The 23,595-nt window shown below is 35.3% G+C and overlaps 1 protein-coding gene across 1 annotated transcript; it reads left to right on the top strand.

Annotated features, from left to right (window-relative positions):
- The first annotated feature begins 14,066 nt into the window (after positions 1 to 14,066).
- LOC127100341 (DDT domain-containing protein PTM) lies at positions 14,067 to 22,220 on the top strand. The gene is made up of 10 exons (XM_051037473.1): positions 14,067 to 14,240; positions 14,395 to 15,293; positions 15,460 to 16,155; positions 16,415 to 17,630; positions 18,024 to 18,306; positions 18,736 to 18,860; positions 18,971 to 19,434; positions 19,531 to 19,559; positions 19,877 to 20,437; positions 20,521 to 22,220. The coding sequence occupies exons 2-10, from the start codon at positions 14,491 to 14,493 to the stop codon at positions 21,423 to 21,425; spliced, it is 5,082 nt and encodes a 1,693-aa protein (XP_050893430.1). The 5' UTR covers positions 14,067 to 14,240; positions 14,395 to 14,490; the 3' UTR covers positions 21,426 to 22,220.
- Positions 22,221 to 23,595: the final 1,375 nt, after the last annotated feature.

A 23,595-nucleotide genomic window follows, 5' to 3' on the forward strand; every position in this document is an offset into this window, starting at 1 on the left:
ATTATTATAGTCATAGGTGTTGTGTTTTAGCATTTTTTGCCCTAACTTTCTTGGGTTCTGATCTATTCGCGTTTTAGGATAAAAAAATTTGTTTTTAAAAAAACTGTCTCAGATTATTCTGATTCTTTGTCGATTCATTAGGAAAATATTAAGGATCAAAATCCTCTATTTAGAAACTAAATAGTGGTTTCCGTCCTAAAAAACCCAAATTCCTTATTTTTCTATTTTTTATGATTTTATTTCTGTTTTGGTAGTTTCAGAAAATCCTAAAAAAATTCTCAAAATTCTTAATTGACGTTATTAAGTTAATTTTAGTATTTTAGTATTTTGTTCCCTTTTATTTTAATAGTTTTTTTCCGTAATTCCATTGTTTGTTCTTAATATGGACATTGTCGGTATTTTCCTATTTGTTGTTGCATTGCTTAATTAGTTAGTGTTTTCTCATTGTTTGTTGATTTTTTTCTATTGAGTTTAACATGGATGACCAAAGAGCTCTGAGACAACTTGTTGCCCCTGATGTTAATTATAATGCTTTATGTATTGAATATCCTGTTGCTGTTGTACCTTTCAAATTGAAACTTGGTTTAATACACTTGTTGCCAAGGCTTAGTGGTCTTGCATGTGAGGATCCACATATGCATCTAAAAGAATTTCAGGTTGTGTGTTCTACACCATTGAGGCCTCAAGGAATTACCGAAGATCATGTCAAGCTTAAAGCATTTCCATTCTCACTAAAAGGTGCTGTAAAAGATTGGTTATATTATCTTGAGACAAATTCTATTACAAGTTGGAATAATATGAAGAAAATCTTCTTAGAAAGATTTTTCCCTGCTTCAAGAGCTTCTTCAATCAGAAAAGAAATATGTGGTATTAGTCAGATTAACATGGAATCATTGACCGAATATTGGGAGAGATTCAAGCAGTTAGTGTCGAGTTGTCCTCACCACCAGATTTCTGAATAATTGCTAATACAATGCTTTTACAAGGGATTGCTACCAATGGAAAGAAACATTTTAGATGCTGCTAATGGTAGAGCACTTGTTGATAAGACTCCAGCTGCTGCCAAATCCTTGATTTAGAACATGTCACTTAACTCCCCATAGTTCACAACAAGAGATAATTTTGTGGTTCAAGCAAAAGGTGTGAATGAGATTCAGGTTTCTTCTCCTAACAAAGCTCTAGAAACCAGAATTGATGAACTTATCTCTTTAGTGAAACAATTGACGCTACGCATTCCACCACCACCACCATATAACCCTCCACAAGTAATTACATCTTCACCTTCTAAACCTTCACTAGAGGAGCTTGTCAAGCAAATGGTTGTAAATAGTCTCCAATTTCAGCAGCGAATAGATTCTAGTATTCAAACTTTGCAAACACAAATTGGACAGCTTGCCACTTCAATGAATGTCATGCAGCAAGCTCAAGGATCAAACCAACTACCTGCCCAAACAGTAGTGAATCCAAAATGACTCAATGTGAGTGCAATTTCCTTGAGATCCAAATAAGTTACATAATCAACCCCAGAAAAAAATAAAAAAAATGTTAGTGCAACATTTGAACCTTTTGTTGTTGTTGAGGTTGAAAAAAGAGTATGTACCACCAATCCCTTTCCCACAAAGAGTTATGAAAAATAATAAAATTGATGAGAAATACAAAGAGAGAGAGATTTTGGATGTATTCATAAAGGTGGCAGTGAATATTCCAATACTTGATGTGATTAAGCAGGTCCTAAAATATGCAAAATTTCTGAAGGATTTGTGCACACACAATAGGAGGCTTACCGGAAATGAGAGAGTAAATTTGGGACAAAATGTTTCGGCCCTTATTCATCCTAACACTTCACCTACTAGTTCATCCCTCACTCAGGACATGCCACAAAGTGCAAGGATCCAGGAACTTTTGTTATTCCTTGAACCATTAGGGATATTAAATTCGAAAATTGCTTGCTTGATTTAGAGGCAAGCATTAATGTTATGCCTACTTCTGTGTATAATAATCTTGATCTTGGTCCTTTGCAGCATACATGTTTAATCATTCAACTAGCGAACAGAAGCAATGCCCGCCCCATCGGAGTAGTGGAAAATGTGCTTGTTCAAGTTAATGACTTGACTTTTCTTGTAGACTTTTACATTGTGGACATGTATGGAGAAACAAATTCAAGCAGATCACCAATCATTTTGGGCAAACCGTTCATGAAAACAGCTAAAACAAAAGTTGATGTTGATGATGGAACCATGTCCATGGAATTTGGTGACATTGTCGTGAAATTCAATATTTTTGATGCTATGAAACATCCCTTGGAAGAACATTATGTTTTTCAAATAGAGTTGCTTTATGTAATTATTGATGAAGCTTATTCTGATTTGTTTTCAGCTGGTTTTCCAACTTTATCTGGTTTTGATGATATTTACTCATGTGATGATTATACTAACACTGACCTTTGTGTTGTTTGTGTTGAGATTGATGTTGCCTTGCAGGGTGGCAGTGTAAATGAAGTTGTTTATGTAGCTGAAGCTCTTGATATCCCGGCTGCCCCAAATATACCATTCATTGAACAACCACCTTCTTTAGAGCCTAAACCACTTTCCGGGGATTCATATTATTCATCAAAGCTTCAACTTAAGCAGAAACATAAGAAGGGAATTGGATGGACCTTGGCCGACACTCGTGATATTAGCCCATCCATATGTATGCATAAGATCTCACTTAAAGATGAAACAAAAGTAGCGAGACAGCCCCATAATCCTTTGATTCTTGATGTTGTGAAAAAGGAGATCACTTTTACTTATCGAAGATTCTTCTTTGATCCTAAAATACAAGGCAAATGCACTAATCAAAATTTCAAGTTCAATGGACACTACCCAAAGCTACTCCATGAGAACCCGACTTTGGAAGAAGAGACTTTATAATAGCTCTCTTTGGGAAAGGCTGCTTATGCAATCATTTGTCCATCTTGACTCATCGAGTGTGCTCTTTCCTTTCTCTCACTCTTATTTTATATTTATGTTCTTTCATTGAGGATAATGTATATTTTAAGTATGGGGGAGAGAATCATTTATTTGTTTTGTTTTTAGTTTTTATCTGTTTTAGTTTTTGTTTGCTTTCTTAAAAAAAATTGCATGTTTTTTCCTTTGGTTTTTGAGTTATAATTATGAGTATTTTTCTTAGTTCTCTTGACTAAAGTCTTGTGGTGTGATGTGAAAAATTGATGTGCATTTTTAGTATGATAGGTAGGACTAAACTCTAAATTGTACATCATTTGTGGTAGATCAATTAACCTTATGAGATTTTGAGCCTTATATGAATAACATTAAAAAATCCATCTCTTTAGTTCTTGTGTGATTCACTCACGTCTGTTAGTCTCTAGAACTTGAATTGACTCTTGTTAATTCTGTTGTTTACTTGTGCACACTGATATGATAAAGGCAATTTTTTTAGCTAGTTAGCCAAAAAGCCAACCCTGAAATAATACCATCCCTTGTTTGAAACCCCCTTGAGCCTATTATCTTTTTTTTTGTTTAAAACTCATTACAAACCGAGAAGTGAAAAATAATCTTATCACCATATTTAAAGGGTTGAAAGAGTCTTGTTTGGAGTAGTGTGGGGTTGAATAATTTTGTTTGTAATATTTCAGAAGTTGGTAGAAAAAGAAAATAAAAATAGAAAAGAAAAAAAGTGAATGAATTTTTTTTGAATGAAGTATACATGTCAATACATACTCCTTATGAAAAGAAAAAAAAAGAAAAAAAAAAGAGAAAGGAGAAGAAAAATATGAATGAAAACAGTTATTATAGAGTTGTTGAAGTGAATGAAATATTTTATAAATTCAACTTCCGCGGTTTCTTTCAAGTCTCTTTTGTCTCTTTGAATTTTAGCCTAGTACCCCTTAGGATTTATCTCACCCTTACCTTGGCCACGTTACAACCAAATAAAAGTCCTTTTGATCTTTGTGTGCATGTATTTCAATTATGGATGTTAGAGTTTTTCAAGCTTATGGTAGTACCAACTTTCATGTTGTGTTTTGAGTGTAAACAGCTAACCTAAACACTTGAGAGTTGAGTGAACTTTATCCTATGAGGATCTTACTGCTTTTAGATGTACAATTTGGTAATCTGTTTTCCTATCTTCTTTGAATGTCACAAGAAGTTGCTCACTAACACCATATTCTTGAAGCTTAGACTTAGAATTTTGCTTGCACCTTGTATCTCTATAACCTTTGGAATTGCATGTTTTGTTTGTTCTTGTTTTTCTATTTTAAGTTTTGATCTGAGGCGAACATTTCATACTTTGGGAAGATACCATCCATTTCTTCCCTGTAGGATCAATAGTCATGGACATTGTTTGATTAGCCATGATCTTTCCTTTTTTTGTCTGCACTCCTTTCGGGAATTGCCTCTTCTGTTCAGAGGTTTCGGCAGGCTTCAACTGCGAAGTCGGAGCCTCCTTCCCTGCTTTTTTGTTCCACTAGTAACGCCTCCATTGTGTTCTGGTCATTGGGTTTTTTCCCTTGTGGTTGGAAGAAACTACATAGCCCTTTGCTTTGACCTTAGTTTTTGGCGTCACTATCTCTTTTTTTAAATCCAGCACTCTCCAATTTGGCCTCTTGCCCCCTTTCTGGTTTATCGATTCCACCCACTTCTCCTGTCGGATATCTGATGGCGGAAGGAAAGTCTTTGATCGAGGCTGCTGGAACTGCCTCATGTATTCTTCATTTTGGCATGGTGCTCCACGTTTGTCGAACACGAATTTGAGGACGACATGCTTTTCCTCTTCCGACTCCTTCTTTTTGTCAGCTTCTAATCTTTCAACGGATTTCTCGTCGAACACAACGCTACTCCTTGAACATAGTATCACTTTTGACCCACTTACTTTACATTTCTCTTGGAAATCTGTTAGGTTTTTGCCTGCTTGGGGATAAGCTGATTTCAGTTCATCTTCAGCTCTTGTCGAAACCATCATTAGTTTCAACCATTAGTACTTCAAAAGATTCAACTAGAGGCACATCATCCAGAGACTCTATGAGACCATAAGTAGTCACCATCATTATGAATTCAAGAGGTTCAGAGTACAAGGCTTCTTCAACCTTCAGAGGATCAGAGTCCACTTGCATCTCTGGCCTTTCGCTAAATTGAAGCATTCCTTCTTTCAATGCCTTTTGCACCAAGTCCCTGAAAAGAACACACTGATAAGTTTTATGACCAAGAAAGTTATGAAACTTACAAAATCCCTTTTTCTTTTTCTGCTCTAGAGGGGGATTCTTTAAACCCTAAGGAATAATGATTTGACCATCTTTAACTAATAAATCAAATATCTCATCGCACTAAGATACATCAAACGTGTAAGTCTTTGCAACATATTTATCTATATTTTCTGCTTCGATGGGATTTTTCCCATTCGATGGTTTTAAAAGCTTACATGTGTAAGGAGGCCCAAACTTGAGTTTAACTATGTTGACCTCACTTTCATCGACAAACTCTTCATCGTCAGAAGAGTATTCCTCGAATGCGATGTATGGAACTTTATCTTTCTTATGGTATAAACCAATTTTGGTCTTTTCACCTTTCAGGCGTTCGATGTGTCGAACTCTGTCAGCTAATTATGCCATATACCTCAGATACCGTGTATCCAACTTTTTCCTGATAGAATAATCTAAATCTCCAGTGGCTATCTCCACTAACTCGTGCTCAGGGACTTGAGTAAATCATCTAGCCTTCAACAGTCTAAACCTGTTTAGGTACTGATCAACTGACTCAACAATCTTTCGTTTGATGCTGGATAGTTTTTCCAGACTTATTTTCGACTGTCCCATGTAAAACTGTTCATGGAATAATCTCTCTAACTGCGTCCATGTTTAGACGGATTATGGGGGTAGCATCGTAAATTATGTGAACGTATTTTTTGTAAGAGAAATTGGAAAGTATTTCAACTTCAAATCCTCATTATTCACTATGTCACCAGATTCAGTTTGATATCTAGTAACATGTTTGACGATAGATTCTTCGTATCTCCGGCGAACTTGGTGAATTTTGGAACCTTCCACCCCGTAGGAAATTCTGTTTGTAAAACAAAATCTGGTAAAGGTGAAGAGTATGTCGGCCTCTGTAGGCATGGATTTATTCCATTTCGCACTATGATCCGCTCGACAATAGCCTCTAGGTTTTGCTTCCCAGCCGTTGCCTCTTGTTGAATCTATCTAACCACATGGTCTGGATCCTGGTTCCTATTAACTAAAACAATGGGAGGCCTTCGAGCCACCCTAGGAATTTTTTCGACTTCCTAATATTCTTGTTCGACCATTTCATCTGCCATCTCCTTTTGTCGGACCTAGGTTTCCGGTCGAGGCGGAGGTGGGGGATTCTAACGAACTTGCGCTCTAGGAGCCCCTGGAAAATCCCCTATTCGGGTCATTTGAGTTTCCAATTATTGGTAACTTTGGGTCGAATCCTAGATTAAAGGTCTTAGTATGGTTCCCATTTACCGAGTCAACATGTGGACAATTTCATGATTACTTTCATCCATCTGCTATCTCATGACTACGACAGAACTTGATGTGAAAGTTGGGTCTGACTGAGATGACAATCCAAAACCTGAGGGTCAACCAAATTGGATTGCCAAAGGTCCTAACCCCTGGTAGCATGGGAATGGCGATGATGATTTATCACCGAATGTCGAACCAATACTATGCATACTTGCCATAAACTCAGTTGGAATTCCCAATGTTGTGTGCATGAGGACTGTAAAACTAGGCATATATTGCCCAAAAGTTCCCATCATCGTCGGCATCGGTGTTTGAGGCTGACGCAGTGTTAAAATTGGCCCATTATATGCAGTCGAAACCGCTAGTATAGCGCCGAAACCAACATCGGTAGTTTGTGACGCGACTGTGTCTCCCCCAAAAGACGTTTCTTCGTGTGGTTGTGGTGACACCATCTTGCCACTACATAGTTGCATATACTGAATATAACATGTCCCACTGGGTGTGTCAATTTATCTACGCAACAATCTTTATCCTTCCTATCGAGGTTTACTTGCAGGACCGACTACAAAGTCCTAGACCGATATGTGTTAAGTATATGGTGGTTTTGTTGGTAAAAAGTTTGGAATATTTGAATAATAAGTGAAATGTTTGCAAAATAGAAATGCAGTAAAAGTAAGGAAAGATAATACACAAGATACATATGTAAATGAACAAAGCAAATGAAAATAATTTGACAAGTTAAATGGTTTGAACATAAAGGTGGAAGTAGAAGTACATTTTGGCAGAAGTTAACTTTTTTCTCTCAAAAGCTTGATAGTTAAAGTGTTTTCCTATTGCAATGTTACAAATGCCCCCCTTTTGAAATGAAAATTACATCTACTTAAATAGTAATAAGAAATAACTACTAGGAGGTTATGATGCATTCATGATGCGCCACGTGTTGGAGCCTGTCACCCATGTTGCTGGTAAATTCTCACTTTCTACTTCCCACGATCAATTCCCATTATGGTAAGCTTGCCTTCGACTTTGATAGACTCGTCTCCTTCGTCGAACCAACCTTCTTCGTTTCCCCCCTTCGTCGATTCCACTTCCTACCTCCTATCAGTCGACCTGGCTTCGTACTATCAATGTCAAAATTTTCCAGCTAACACACGAGGACCTAAATCCTTGGCGAGCACACTAATTAAAAATCCATTTCTACTATGCAAACATTTAGCAAGTAAGCATTAAGATAACGACACCCATTCAAGCGTACACATCTTAGATGGTTCCCATCGAGTATGATGGATGTTAATACCCTCCCCTTGCATAACCGACTTCCGAACCTGTTTGTGGTTGCGATGACCATTCTTTTGGGATTTTCTCGATATTTTCTATTTTCTTTGGAATAAATAAAAATTGATGGCGACTTTGTATTTTTCGCGTAGCAACACACAACATCCGATTCCGAAAGAAATCTCTATAGCCACTTGGACAGCAAAGATGATTACAAGTATGAGCAAAATTATGCATCACCAGAAACTCATAATGGCACAATTTGGAACACAAATCAACAATTCAATTATAGAAAAATAATGGCGCTAATGATATCATATAGCAACACAATACCTGCGATTTAAAGACTGCCACATCGGCAGCATCGAAAAACCGTGGCGCGCCACTAGGGAAGTGCGACATGATTTTGTGACAATAATTTTGTTCTATAAATTGTAAAAGATATGAGAAAAGAGGTATATTTGAAGGATTTTATATCTAATTAGCTTTAAAGTTTAATTACCTTTTTGTATTCAATTGGCCATGAGTCCCTTAATAAAAAATTGGATAGTTTTAGTAGATTAAGTCCCTTAAATGAATTACGCCCCTATATGTGTAAACCATGTGGTATGTTTAGATATGTTATTTCTGTTTAATGGTTAGGGGATCGATCTAACTATCAATTGAGAACTGACCATAAATTTTTCTATTGGAATTAAATATTATTGAGAGAGTGTTTATAATCACTAGGAATAAGGTATACGCAACTTTGACATATATATATTTTACGTTTGATTCAACCTTTGTCGGTTGCGACTTTTCCCAAGTTATTGGAGGATCGTAGTCATGCAAAGTGGGTTGGGTGAAGAGACATCACACATGACTATTTTATGAAATAGCTGTGATATACAAACTAAAAAAAATAGTCGTGATATAAGAAGAATCATTATAGGCTCTAGTAGAGATTGTCCATATAGAAAAAAGGCAAAGGACTCAAAGGGTGGCTTAATCATTCATTTTATTAGAATTTTACAACATTAGTTAGTTTAATCCCTTTTTACAATAATTGGACAACCAATCAGTTTACGCGATGCATACCCTTTTTTTACAATTATGTCATTCATTATCTAATATCAAGTATAATTTCTTCCTTCTTGATCAAATAGTTGCAATCTTTACGGATTGATAACTTTCACTTACCACTTGTGAATTTTTGCTAACACAACTTTACTACTCCTAGATTTTTATAACCAACACATTTCATTAGTAAAAATACTTCACTTATAACTCCAGGTTTGTCTCCCTTTGAAGCCTTGTATGATTGTGTCCTTGATTGTTCATATTTAAAAGTCTTCGCCTCTACTTGGCTTTCTCTTCTTCCACATTACCATTTTACTCACTTTTTATGATTATCATACTCCTACCAAGCCCGAGCTTGTTGATATTGATCTATTTGCCCTTAATGATGGTATTTCTAGCAATTGTATTGTTGTCAATTGCAGGTTCCATATTATTTTGGCTCCAAGTACAAATGTACTTTATGTTCCCACGACTATCAGACAACCTTATGCGACTCATGATCATATTCCACCAACATCTCTCAGTTCTATTATCTTCCTCATGACCTTAAGTTTAATTAATGACATGATTTTGTTTATTCCACTTACTCTCATTCTTTTGCTTATTCTCTAAGACATATCCATAATTTATCTAAACCATATTCATATAAATAATCTATTCTCAATCCTTTATGGTATGGTGGCGAACCTTGTTGTTTTGTATAAGAAAAATACTTGGGACTTAGGACCTCTTCCACCAATAAAAAGTGATATTGTATCTCGTTGGATATATAAGATAAAAACCAAGTCTAATGAATCAATTGGGTGATAAAAAGTTTGCCTTGTTGCAAAGGGATTCTCTCAATAGTATGACATAAATTATGAAAAAATATTTTCCCACATGGCCAAGATGAGTACTATATTCATACTATTATTTTCAAGAGAAAGAAACATTTTTAAATAGTGATTTTCAAGAGGATGTTTATACGATATATCTACCTGATATTTTGCTTAATCATGGAGAAATGTGCAAGTTGAGAAAAGTCGTATATGACATAAAATAAGCTCCTCAAGCTTAGTTTGAGAAGTTTTATATCGTGATAACGTCCCTTGGCTTTTGTTCTAGTGATTATGATTCTACTTTATTTCTCAATACCAAGTGTCATGGTTGTATTCTACTATCCACGTATGTTGATGATATAATTATTGTAGATGGTGGTGTTCATGAGATTTATTGGTTGAAATCACAATTATCTAAACAATTTAAGATGAGGGATTTAGAAACTCTTTGAAATTTCTTATGGATTGAGGTTGCATGCTTCCCTATAGGCTATCTTATTTCTCAATCTAAGTATATTTCCAATATTCTTAAACGAACATGTATTTATGATGGTGTTCCTTTATTAGATGTTTTTTTATGTAGTGTAGGTTGTTAGCCAGTTTACTGTGTTCCTACTATAATGCATTGGGTACCTCTTCATCACATTCTTCGGCATCTTTTAAGAATCTAATTTTATAGTCTTATTTTTCCTTCACCTTATTCATTGGAGTTGCATGCTTACTTTGATGCATATTGGGTTGGTGATCCCATTGAACACAAGTCCACTCTAGTATTTTGTATTTTTCTAGGAGATTCTCCTATTTTTTGGAAGAGCAAGAAATAGGACATTGTATATCGTTATTCAACATAAACAAAGTGTCGTGCCACGACAAGCACCACTTTAAAGATGGTATGGTTATATTGGCTTCTTTCTAATATATGTGTCTATTTCTAAGCTTACTCCTATATATTATGATAACAAGAGTGCTATTCAAATTACTCATAATTCGACCCTTCATGAACGAACCAAACACATTGAAATTGATTGTCACCCGACCCACCATCATTTCAGCAAGACACTATTACATTGTCGTTTGTTTCTTCCTCTTTGTATATTGTTGACTTGTAACATATTTAATTAAATGTCTTTTTTTCTTGATTGACAAACTCTTGATTCTTTCTATTAATGCATAATGAGTTTGAAGGGGAATATTAGATAAAACATAGTAATAAATATGAATAAATACCCTTTTTGGTTCCGTATCTTAACCTCATGGTTCATTTTGGTTCCTTAACTTCAAAAATGTGCATATTAGTCCATTAAATCTTCAAAATATACCATGTTAGTCATTTTCGTGTAATTAGCGATGGAAAAATTCAAAAACTGGTCGTTAAATTCGTCGCTAATTAGACAAAAAAGACTAACATGACCTGTTTTAAAAAGTTAAGTGGTCAATATGAATATTTTTTAAGTTAATGAGCCAAAATGAACTCTAAGATTAAGATACATGACTAAAGAGAGTATTAGTTTAGTCTTTTGATACTTAACTATTTTTATTACTTTTTTTTATATTGGAATACTTTTGTCATTCCTAATAAAACTCTAGTCATATATTATCTTTTTCAATGAGTCTTCAATGCTATTAATATTCTGACCATCAAACAATTTTAATTTATTTCATCACTTTAGTCATTTAAAACTTATACTTCAACCTTTTAAACATTGCTTTAAAAAAATTATGTCACAGTGAAATACAAATTGTCCATTTTTTTCTAAATAAAATCATATAACCATAGAGGGATTTTTGCCTACAATGATTATAAGAAGAAACATTCTCAATTTTTTTGGAAAATAATCCAATTAAAGAGAATTTAAGTGATCAACATTTTAGATCTTTAATATAAAATCAAATAAAAATAAATTAGGCATTTCTCTATCCAAATTAATTAATTTTTCTCAAAGAAAAATCCATTAAATTTTCTAGTGCATATTTGGGTAAAGTATATATAACCCATTCTTATAACATAATTGTAATAAACATATGATAAAAATGTAGTCACGGCCCATCATTCTCTAACGAGAAAGCCCAAGTATCCATTATAGTCGCTTTGTGCCTTTAGATTTTTTTCCGACACCATTCACATCAAGATCCATATAAATCACTCATAAGCATAATTCTCGAGAAAACCCTAATTCCAATTGCCTCTAAGGGCTTTCAGCGCCGCCGAATCCTTGAGGCAAGATTTCTACCATGATGTCATTGCCATCAACTAACCACAAATGTTCCTTATTATACAACCAAAGTTCCTCGCTCATGAATAAGATGCATCATATTGATTATGGAGAAACCTTATCAGGATTGGGATGGATTCGATCAGATGGAGCTTGGAAGTCATTCAGATTCAATATCAATTTACGAGCAGAAGGGATTGCAGGTATTGTTCTTTACTATAAATTATTAATTTTGAGTCCACCAAATACAATCAATAGTTGTGAATGTTATCGATGTTGGTGATTTACTTCCCTTTACAATGAAATTGATAAATCGCGGGTTGAAATTATTTTTATTATTTTCAAAATGAATCCCTAAAGAAGGGGTAATCAACATTTTTATGGACCAAATTTATTCCATAAACATGTGATTTATTGTTTTAAGCCAACAAGCAACATGTATGACATAAAAGAAGACATGTAATTCATTTTGTTCTTAGATTGTGTTTCGTTTACATAAATCTATTGATGATTACACATAATATGTAGATTTGATTTCTAGGAACATTTAATTTATGTATCCAAATATTGTATTACGATTCTTATCTGTATATCTCTTCTTATTTTCTTTCTATCCACTTCATAAATGTGTGGTACCTTACCTTAACTTTGTTAATTCTGTCCTTTTCAACTATGTACACAAACAAGACAAACTAATTATTTATTTAGATGATAAGGTGAAGGATTTGAGACACTTCAAGGGAAAATCAACTATTATAAATAAGATATTTAATTTAATATGTTTGTTTTCATTTAGAGTTTATGAAATTATTTTATTAGAAAATTGATGGGTTTCAAACTCAATACATTATTTTATTCACCATCTTCCTAATTCACTCTATACAAATCACATTTGTAACAGACAACTTTCTAAGCACAGGGAACATTTTAAGCACATGCATCCCAACCAATACATAGATACAACCTTATCCCTATTATGCAATACTAGTTTCTCCAATTTGGTCATTCTCTTTACCAAATCAACGTCAAAATCAACAACATCATTGATAAGAATCAGACGACTTTCCTCACTTTCTAAATCCTTATAATCACCATCTTCATAAATGACTTTATACAAACCACATTCATAATACACAACTTTCCCAAGAAAAACACCATTTCTAAGGAACTTTTTCAGCACATACCTCCCAACCAATGCTATTGGTTTTCTCTCCACCACTTGCCTCTTAGCTTCAGGAACAAATTTCCATTCCTTTTCATCATTTCTTTGTCTCCTCGAATGACCCCTCGATCTCACGACATGTTGCTCCATGTTGATCCTAGAATCCAACAAAGAGATATACATGCACAACCTTTAAATTTGGCTCAGAAATAATTGATTTTATGACGCAAAAATGCTAGGGTTTACTCGAATCCTGCAAAGGATTAAATATAAAGCAAATTTATGTTAATGGTTCGAGTTGAAATGGAAAACCATGATCAGAATGAACATGAATAAATGAAATTGAAATATATTTTTTTTGAGAAAACTAAAAAACATAAGAAGGAAACACAATTGTGAAAACGAGTCTGATTAGTATACGAAAAACACCACCATTAAGGACAATGAATTTTCTACTTCAGGGGAAAACGAGACGCTGAAAAGAACAAGTAGAAGAACAAAGGGGAAGATATAACCCTAGTGGCAAAAAATGCAGAGAACGATGATTTCTTCTAAAACGACTCAGTGATAAAAGATAAAAACAATTGAAAAAACACTTCTGATTAATATATAAAGAACACCATTAAAAACAATGAATTAATAGATTACTCAAATCCATTAATAAAATCTACTTATAAAAATGAATTCAACTAATATATTTTTGTATCTACATCTTCTTTGAATCCCAAGTAATGTCCATTCTAAGACCATGTCACATTGTCTTTAGCTAGGACCAATTACCATGTGAAGTTAATTCTAAGCATGAACATAAACTTTCAATAATCCCGTTAAACTTTACACAAATTCCACTCTTCAAAATAGATCACATATAAATTTTTAAATTTTTAAATTCCATTGCCGCAATGCACTTAACTTAAAGACACCGAGTGAAGAAGTTAACTCGGACCAGGTGCACAAGTAACTCGGACGCGATGAGTCAAAAAACACGCAAACTCGTCCTCATAATATTAAATTAATAAAATAATAATAAGAGAGAAAAATTAGAGTATAAATAGATTATAATGAATATTAAAACTCGTTCACTGAGTCGCTCCAGAAGAAATTGTTCTCTGCATTTTCTGCCACTAGGGTTATCTTCCCTTTTGTTCTTCAACCTGTTCGTTTCAGCGCCTCGATTTCCTCTGAAGCAGAGAATTCAACGTCTTCATTGGTGTTCTTCGTACACTAATCAGGTTCGTTTTCTCAATTTGTTTTTCCTTTGAAGTATTTTAGATTTCTCAATTTTTTCAATTTCAATTTCAGCGATTCATGTTCATTCCGATCTCAAATTTTGATTTCAAGTTGAACTGTTAAATTATATTTGCTTTGTATCGAAATCGTTTGCAGGATCCGCCTAAACCCTAACGTTTTCGCGGCAGAAACCAATAGTTTCTGAGCAAAATTTAAAGGCTCTGTGTCTCTGTATTGGAATTTGGGATTGATATGGAGCAGCCTGTTGCGAGATCGAGGGGTCGTCCGAGGAAACGGAGAAAGGAGGATGAGAAGGACGGTAAATCTGTTCCCGACGCTAAGAGGCAAGCGTTGGAGAGGAAACCAGTTGCATTGGTTGGAAGGTACGTGCTAAAGAAGTTCCCTAGAAATGGTGTTTTTCTAGGGAAAGTAGTGTATTATGAATGCGGTCTTTATAGAGTCATTTATGAAGACGGGGATTTTGAGGATTTAGAGAGTGCAGAAATCCGTCCTATTCTTATAAGTGATGCTGTGGATTTTGACGTTGGTCTGATAAAAAGGAGGACCAAATTGGAGAAGTTAGTGTTGCAGAATAGGGCTAAGGCTGCAGATGTGGCTGATATGGCTTCACCAAAATCCGTGAAAGAGGAATCTGCTGTTGATGTGACTGGTCCAAGTGAATTGGATGGGGGATTATCAGTTGAAAATGATAATGATGAAGATGATGGGGCTGATGATGATTTGTCCAGTGTCTCTGTTTCTGATGTTGAGACAGCGCCTTTGCCACCGCCGTTGTTGTTGCCACCTTCATCTGGAACTATTGGTGTTCCGGAGCTGAGTGTCTCCCATCTTTTTTCTGTCTATGGATTTTTAAGATCATTCAGCACTCGATTGTTTCTTCATCCCTTTACTTTGGATGATTTTGTTGGTTCTCTTAAATGTCAATTCTCTAATACTTTGTTTGATGCTATTCACTTTTCTCTGATGCGGGTGTTGAGGCGTCATCTTGAAACCCTGTCGCCTGAGGGATCTGAGCTTGCATCACAATGCCTTAGGTACTTGTTTATGCCTACTGTTTAATTTGCAATTTTTTTGTGCTTCTAGTTTACCCATTTAGGATTATATGTACAATTAAAATTTGTATGTTCTATGCTATTACTTTTCTCTGCGTTGCATCATGTTTGTTTTGAGAAGATATTAAGTTTGATGTATTTACTGTAGGTGCTACGATTGGAACTTGCTCGATACGTTGACTTGGCCTGTTTTTGTCATTCTGTATTTGTTGGTTAATGGGTTCACGAAAGGACCCGAATGGAAAGGATTTTACGATGAGGTTTTTAGTGGCGAATATTATTTGTTGCCTGTAAGTAGGAAGTTAGTGATACTGCAAATTCTTTGTGATGATGTTTTGGAATCTGATGAGCTGAAAACTGAAATGAACATGCGAAAGGAGTCAGAGGTCGGGATGGATTATGATGCAGAAGATATCCTTCCTGCAGAAACAGGCCCCAGAAAAGTCCATCCAAGATATGCCAGGACCTCTTTTTGTGAGGATAAAGAAGCTATAAAATTGGTTTCAGCATCAATTGCTGTAAACCAACCTTGTAACTCTATTTCACATTGCAGAGAAATAGAAAGCACTGGGGATGGGGATGCTGATAGAAACGGAGATGATTGCCGCCTCTGTGGTATGGATGGAACCCTTCTTTGCTGTGATGGATGTCCCTCTGCTTATCATTCAAGGTGTATTGGTGTAATGAAAATGTTTATACCAGAAGGACCATGGTATTGTCCAGAGTGCAAAATCAACATGGCTGGGCCCACAATTGCAAAGGGAACCTCACTTAGAGGGGCTGAAATATTTGGAAAGGATTTGTATGGCCAGCTCTTCATGGGCACATGCGACCACTTACTCGTGTAAGTTCAACATCTTTCTAGTGTTACTTTTACCCCTTCATTTGTTATGCTACTAGGATCAGTACTGGTGCTATTTTTATAGTTAATGTAAATTGAAGTTCAATTCCATTCATACCTTAGAATTGCATTTGTGCTCCATCTTTATTTTTCATACCTTAGAATTGCATTTGTGCCCAGTATTTATTTTTTTGTAGACAATCATTCCCACTATGTGCACCTACATTTTTTAAGTTTAATCTTTTTACATGGATTGTTGCAGGCTTAACATTGACAACAATGAAGTTTGTCTTAGATATTACAATCAGAAAGACATCCCTAAAGTTGTCCAAGTGCTTTATGAATCCATGCTGCACAGGCCAATGTACTATGATATTTGCATGGCTGTGTTACAATATTGGAATGTTGCAGAAAAGTTCTTACCCCTTCCTGCTTCAACTGAAACAAATATAAAGGATGAGTCACAATTTCCCGCTCCTTTACTTCCTCCTCCAAGCGAAGAGAACCATAAGCCTGTTAGTTTGGTCCAGGGAGAGAACTCTCCAACCACTGCAAGTTTGATTCACAATAGTAATATGGTGTCTTCTCTTGATGCATTAGAAGTTATAACTCAAAGTCCTGCTCTTGATAGCAGCGGCATTGCTAGAAGTGAAGAGGGCCTTACTATGAATAAGAACCTTGGTGAGGAAACTAGAATGGAGGCAATAATTTCAGCTGGTTCTGTTAGTCATCAGTCCAACCTGAACTTTCAGAATTCTGTCAATATGTCAACTGCTATAGATGCCACTAAGTGCTCTTTGATAAACAGTCAATTAAGTAATTGTGTCCATGCAAATGATATGGGGTTGCCTTTGAATTTTTCTTCGCAAAACAAAGAAAGTGCCCAATTAGGTTTTGGAAAGTCTGAATACAATGCAAATGCTGATTTTTGTTACATGGGTTTCTTATATAAACCCATGTCATACATAAATTACTATATGCATGGTGATTTTTCTGCATCAGCAGCTTCCAAGTTTGTCATCGTTTCTTCAGAGGAATCTAGGTCAGAGGGTCTTGTGTCAGACAGCCAGAAGAAAACTGCATCAGCATATACTTATATGCAAGCAAAAGCATTCTCACTAGCAGCTTCACGTTTCTTTTGGCCTAGTTCTGAAAAAAAGCTTGTGGAGGTTCCTAGAGAGAGGTGTGGTTGGTGCATTTCCTGTAAAGCCCCTGTTGCTAGCAAGAGAGGGTGCATGTTAAATCATGCTCTTATAAGTGCAACGAAAAGTGCTGTGAAAATCCTTGCTACTTTTTCTCCTATAAGGAGTGGAGAGGGAATTCTTCCTAGCACCATTGCGACCTACCTTTTATATATGGAGAATTGTTTACATGGTCTAGTAGTTGGCCCCTTCACAAATTCAAGCTTTCGAAAGAACTGGCGTAAGCAAGTGGAACATGCCACAACATTTAGTGCTATCAAGCCACTTCTACTCAAAGTGAGTAAATGTTTAGTTTTATTTATTATTTATTTATTTTTAATGTTATATGATATATCCTAGTTTTTTATTTATTTATTATAAATATTGCATTCTCCATGTAGCCGACCCCACTTAGTGGGATAAGGCTTGGTTGTTGTATGAATATTGCATTCTATTTTGCTATGATGGCCTTAGACTGTTTTGCATTTGGTTACTTTATATTGGTTAGAAGTTGATCCAGCTTTATGTTAAAATCACTTTAGGGTTTTGTTTGTGTATTTTAATCCTTGTTGAATAGACTTATTATCAAGCATGTGTTAAAAATATCTTACATCATAATATTTCTTGTTTGTGCTATGTGAGCAACATTGGCAGTTCATATTTTAGCTCCTAATAAAATTTCATTTTCAGCTTGAGGAGAACATTCGAGTCGTTGCTTTTTGTGGCGACTGGGTTAAGCTGATGGATGATTGGTTGGTCGAATTTCCCACTATACAAAGTGCCACATCTACTCTTGGAACAACTCAGAAACGTGCACCAAGTGGGAGGCGTAATAAAAAGAAGTCATCTATTGATGAAGCTACAGTTAATGTTTCTAAGGAAGGTATGTGGTGGCGTGGTGGGAAAGTTACCAAGTATATTTTTCAGAGTGCAGCTTTGACGAAATCCATGGTCAGAAAAGCAGCCCGCCAAGGTATTTTATTTTCAACCACATAAAATACCCGAAGGGGTGTAGTTGAGCTTTGCTAAAATTAACTTTGGAGGTTGTAAAGCCAATCTCTAAAATCGGCTTGGCTTGATTTGAATTATGATTTGCATTTTTCTAGTTAATATACCAAATATTTTGCAATTTGATTAATATTTATTGAATGTGAAATTATGCATATATAATTAGTTATGAGCCTTCAAGCTCAATATTAGGTGGTCACTATCTTATATTTAAGTGTTATTCTATACTAATCATATATAATTTATGTTCTAAGCAAGTTTAGCTGAGCCTACTGTGCCTGTTGAATTGTTCAACATATGTCTCCCTTACATACCACTACTATAAACGAATTTGCCAGTTTTTTCTTATTTGTGGTAATTAATCACCTTAATTTCTATTTATTGTGGGTAACAGGTGGTTCTAGGAAAATTTCTGGTGTTGTATATGCCGATGGCTCTGAAATTCCCAAAAGAAGTAGACAGCTTGTTTGGAGAGCCGCAGTTCAAATGAGTAGGAATGCTTCACAGCTGGCACTCCAGGTTCCCTATAGTTATTTGTTTTATATCTTACATTAGTGAATTTTGTTTGGCAATAAGTTTATTGGACCTTACACGCCTGTGACTTGATTGTATTTGGTCGTTTTCATCAGGTCAGATGTCTAGATTCTTATCTTAGATGGAGTGATCTGATTCGTCCAGAGCAGAACATACAGGAAGGGAAAGGTCAAGAGACTGAAGCTTCTGCTTTCCGAAATGCAAATATTTGTGACAAAAAACTTGTGGAGGGAAAAGTTTGTTATGGAATAGCTTTTGGGAGCCAAAAGCATCTTCCTAATCGGGTGATGAAAAGTGTTGTTGAAAAAGAGCAATTCCCATTGGGAAAAGAAAAGTATTGGTTTTCTGAAACTCGCATTCCTTTATATTTGGTAAAAGAGTATGAAGAAGGTAATGAAAAGGTTCCATGTGAAGAGCAGTATAGTGGTGCATCTCAGTTGCATAGAAGGCGGTTGAAAGGTACCTGCAAAGGCTGCAATGACATATTCTTTTACCTCGTTTGCAGGAGAGATAACTTGGCATTCTCGTGCTCTTCATGTCAGATGGGCATTTCAATTCGGTAACTACCCTTGACTTGGTACTCTTTCACTAATGCATTTTTCCTCTTTGCTCCTGTTTTCTTCATCTCCATAATCTTTATCTACCTTTATTTCAGGAATGCTCACAAGTGTAATGCATGTCAAGGTATGTACCTCACGCGTAACCCATCATCGTCCTTACCTATTAATATCATGCTTTGCTAATACTAAGTTAATCCTGATGCGAAAATCACACATAGTTTCTGAAATAATAACTATTATTTGCTATATGATAGAATTCAGTTAGATACATACACACGCTTCGTCAAAAAAAAAAAACACTTGTATTGATGTTTAAAATTTAAAAATCCAATACGAAAAATAAAAGGATGTGAATTTAAATATTTTCTGTATTTTTGCTTTTATATCATTCTAATTCATGAATGTATCTTGTTTTAATATTTTGTTCCATATGGCCATTAGGTTATTGTCATGAGGACTGTTCCATAAGCTCAGTCTTGAGACTCTCTACAAATGGGAGAGTTGAGTGCTTGACCACATGCAAACGATGTCACCATGCCAAGTTACTTGCTCCAAATGTAACTAGCAATGAATCTCCAACCAGTCCCTTAATCTTACAGAGACAGGAAAACAGCAGTGGGACTGGGATTATTTTTAAGGGACCAAGGCCAAAGGTCAGTCATTCTGATGTGAAACAAGTCAATTCCATGTCAGGTTTGAAAGGATCTAAGCGTAAATCTCATGATCAAACTTCGACTTCTACCAAGAAAAAGAATAGTCATTCTGACACAAAACAAGCCGTGGCTGATTCTACTTTGGCATCAAGCAACCGTCGCAACAATAATTGTTCCTGGGGTATAATATGGAAAAAGAGAAATAATGAAGATACAAACATTGATTTTACGATAAAAAACATATTATTAAAGGGAGGATCAAACATACCTGATTTGTCTCCTGTTTGTCACTTATGCAAAAATGACTATAGGTCAGATCTAATGTATATTTGCTGCGAGACATGCCAAAGTAAGTTTTCTGTAGTAAATAATAATAAATGCTTGACAGATTGGTTTTCACACTCATCTGATTTCTGTGTTTGGCTTTCACAGATTGGTATCATGCTGAAGCTGTTGAACTTGAAGAATCCAAAATTTCGAATGTGTTGGGCTTCAAATGTTGCAAGTGTCGCAGGATAAAATCACCTGTCTGTCCTTACCCCGATTCAAAGCCAAAGTCAGAAGTTAAGAAATCTCGCAGAAGGGCTTCAAAGAAACAACATTCTGGACCTGATTCTGATTCTGGTGCATTTAATGATATGAGAGAGTCTGAACCTGCTACTCCTGTGTTTCCTGTGGAGAATGATCCTTTACTTTTCTCTCTTGCAAATGTTGAGCTGATTACAGAACCTAATAAATTAGATTCGGATGTTGAGTGGAACACTCTCTCTATGCCAGGGCCTCAGAAATTACCCGTGAGAAGGCATGTTAAGCATGAGGGGGGTGATGATGGTTCTGTTTCAGGAATACCTTTTCATGATGAATTTTCAACATACAGTGAAGCAGGTAATATGTCCAATCCTGCAGATTCGATATTACCTTTGGAATACGACTCTGCTGTTTTTGACAGCAATCTGCTGAGCAACTCTGAGTTTGTAAATAACGATGACAACATGTTTAACGATAATACCATCTTTGATGTAAATGACCTGCTGCGCTCAGATGACAGCCAGATTGGTGAAGGTGATGTGACTGGGGAATTATTGGGATACAACATGGACCAGAATGATGAAGGTGATGTGCCTGGGGAATTATTGGGATACAACATGGAGAATTCTGTTCCTGAAGAATATGGAGATGGCAATTTTTTCTGTTCTAAATGTTTACAAACTGAACCTGGCCCTGAGTTTTTTTGTGGGACTTGTGGGGTTTTGTATCATGGCCATTGTTTGCCTTGGCCTGAATCAGCTTCCGATCCTTTACATTGGACGTGTCAGACTTGCCGGGATTGGCAATAACATCTAGGTGTGTCATCCTGTTGAGCTTTGTGCTGCTGGATTTTGGAAGTTGTTTTAGCAGAGGTGGCGAGTTCTTGTGAAGAATGTTGATTAGACAATCATCGGAGCTGGGTCAAGGAGCTGGGTCAATGAATCATGTATGGATTGGTTGCAGATAGCTCACCCTGAACGGGTGAGTAGCTGTAGCATTTGGGGGCAAATTTATTTTGTGCACTTTGAGACGTTAGTTGGCTTCCTGGGTGCCTAGATGGCCCAATTTTGTGAAACACAAATCGAGTGGTATGGTTTTCAGTCTGCAGTTTTTGGTTTAGTTGATACTATCCGACCATGGTTTATTGGCTGATTTTATTCTCTTGTCCGCACATTGGATTGTTTTTCCCATTTTACAATCCACAAATTGTCCGATCATAGAGAGAAGCAGGTTTTTCCAAGTATGGTGCTTTTCTCGCACAATAATTATTTGTATAGATTAGAATACTCATTTTTTGAGTTTGGGCTAGATGAACAAGCTGCACTCAATTGAAAAAAGAATTTCTATACTGCACATTCATATTCACTCACAATGAAGCTCAAGTAACAGGTAATTATTGGTATAATTACCTGGTATTTGACTAGTCATACTCCAGCGAGTGTGTGACGCTTACTGTATTGATGTCCTTTGTCCAACACTATTGAATAGGTACAGGTACAGCTCAAACCTGTATGGTTAAGAAGCTCTTTATAGCGTCAATTATAAATTTTCTAAATGAGTAATTCAGCGTTTGGAAATTGAACTGAATTATTTCCTTTAAGATAGATATAATTGAATTGGTTTGATCTTGCAAAAGTTCGCTATTTCCTTTGTTTCCATGGGTTTGGTTTTGCTCTCCATGTTATTTTTTTAAAATTCTGTTTTATAACATATTGTGTGTCCTACATATGGTTGTAAGTAACAGAAGTGTCAACTTTGGGGTTTTAGACAGTAGTGATGTTTTTGCACACTAATTTTGCTAAGATCTAAGAGGGAATTAAAGATCTAAGAGGATGAAGAAATCATCAAGATTTGATCCCCATTATCTTCACTTATCATTTAGACAGTAGTGGGGTTTTATGTAGATCTAAGAGGATGGAGAAAATTAAAGATGAGGAAGAAAGAAGGGGGTAGCGTCTCTTTTATCACCCACATAGCCGGTGTAGCTGCCGGCCGTTATTTGTTGTCGTCGGAGTAAGGACGGTCGAGTGTAACACTGTGTCGCTGCGGTTAGAGGAAGCTCACAGGCTATAAGAGAGGAAATTTTGTTAGCGGTTAAGAGACAGAGTGGGAAAGGGAAGAAGCAATCTATTTTCTTTTATGTTACCTTAATTCAGTTTATGTTAATTTTAGTTAAAAAATCAGCATACCTGGATAATTTGGAAATGAAATGTTTCAGAATTTTCTTTTCAAATTATAATTTTGTTTTTTTTTATAATTTAGTTGAAATTTGTTTTATATTTAAATATAATACTTATATTATTAATAAAATAATAATTTTAAATGACTTGAATATTAATTAATATTACATAAATCATGTCACATCTTCATTCAACCGCATCATAAAAAATATTAGTATATAGATAAGGTGAGGGATTTAAATGTTAAAAATATTAAAATAGGGGATTAAACATGATTAAGATTATGTTTGAATATATAATGGAGTAGAATAGAGTGGAGCAGAATGAAATATAAATTTATTTTATATTTAAATATAATATTATATTATTAATAAAATAATAATTTTAAATGACTTGAATAATAATTTTAAAGGACTTGAATATTAATTAATGTTACATAAATCATGTCACATCTTCGTTCAACCGCATCATAAAAAATAATAGTATATAGATAAGATGAGGGATTTAAATGTTAAAAATATTAAAATAGGGGATTAAACATGACTAAGATTATGTTTGAATATATAATGGAGTAGAGTAGAGTGGAGAATGAAATATAGATTCCTTTCTATTGTTTAGTTATTTTTATTAAAAATGTCTTTTTTCATCACACACTTCAAATTGGATGAAACAAAAAATAAAGATTTGGATAGAATAGATTCCATCAAATTCTATTTCATCCCATCTAATTTGAGATACATGTGATGGAAAAATGAGTTTTGGGCGTCTTTTAAAAAATCATGCTTGACCAATTACACAC

Source organism: Lathyrus oleraceus, chromosome 7 (genome assembly GCF_024323335.1).
Source record: "Lathyrus oleraceus cultivar Zhongwan6 chromosome 7, CAAS_Psat_ZW6_1.0, whole genome shotgun sequence".
In the NCBI taxonomy this organism is placed as follows: domain Eukaryota; kingdom Viridiplantae; phylum Streptophyta; class Magnoliopsida; order Fabales; family Fabaceae; genus Lathyrus; species Lathyrus oleraceus.

Excerpts from the sequence above, each read along its gene's own strand:
- LOC127100341 (XM_051037473.1), top strand. The coding sequence starts at position 14,491 with ATGGAGCAGCCTGTTGCGAGATCGAGGGGTCGTCCGAGGAAACGGAGA. Across the intron at positions 18,861-18,970 it reads CTTCACAGCTGGCACTCCAG|GTCAGATGTCTAGATTCTTA; the intron begins GTTCCCTATAGT and ends CGTTTTCATCAG. Across the intron at positions 19,560-19,876 it reads CAAGTGTAATGCATGTCAAG|GTTATTGTCATGAGGACTGT; the intron begins GTATGTACCTCA and ends TATGGCCATTAG.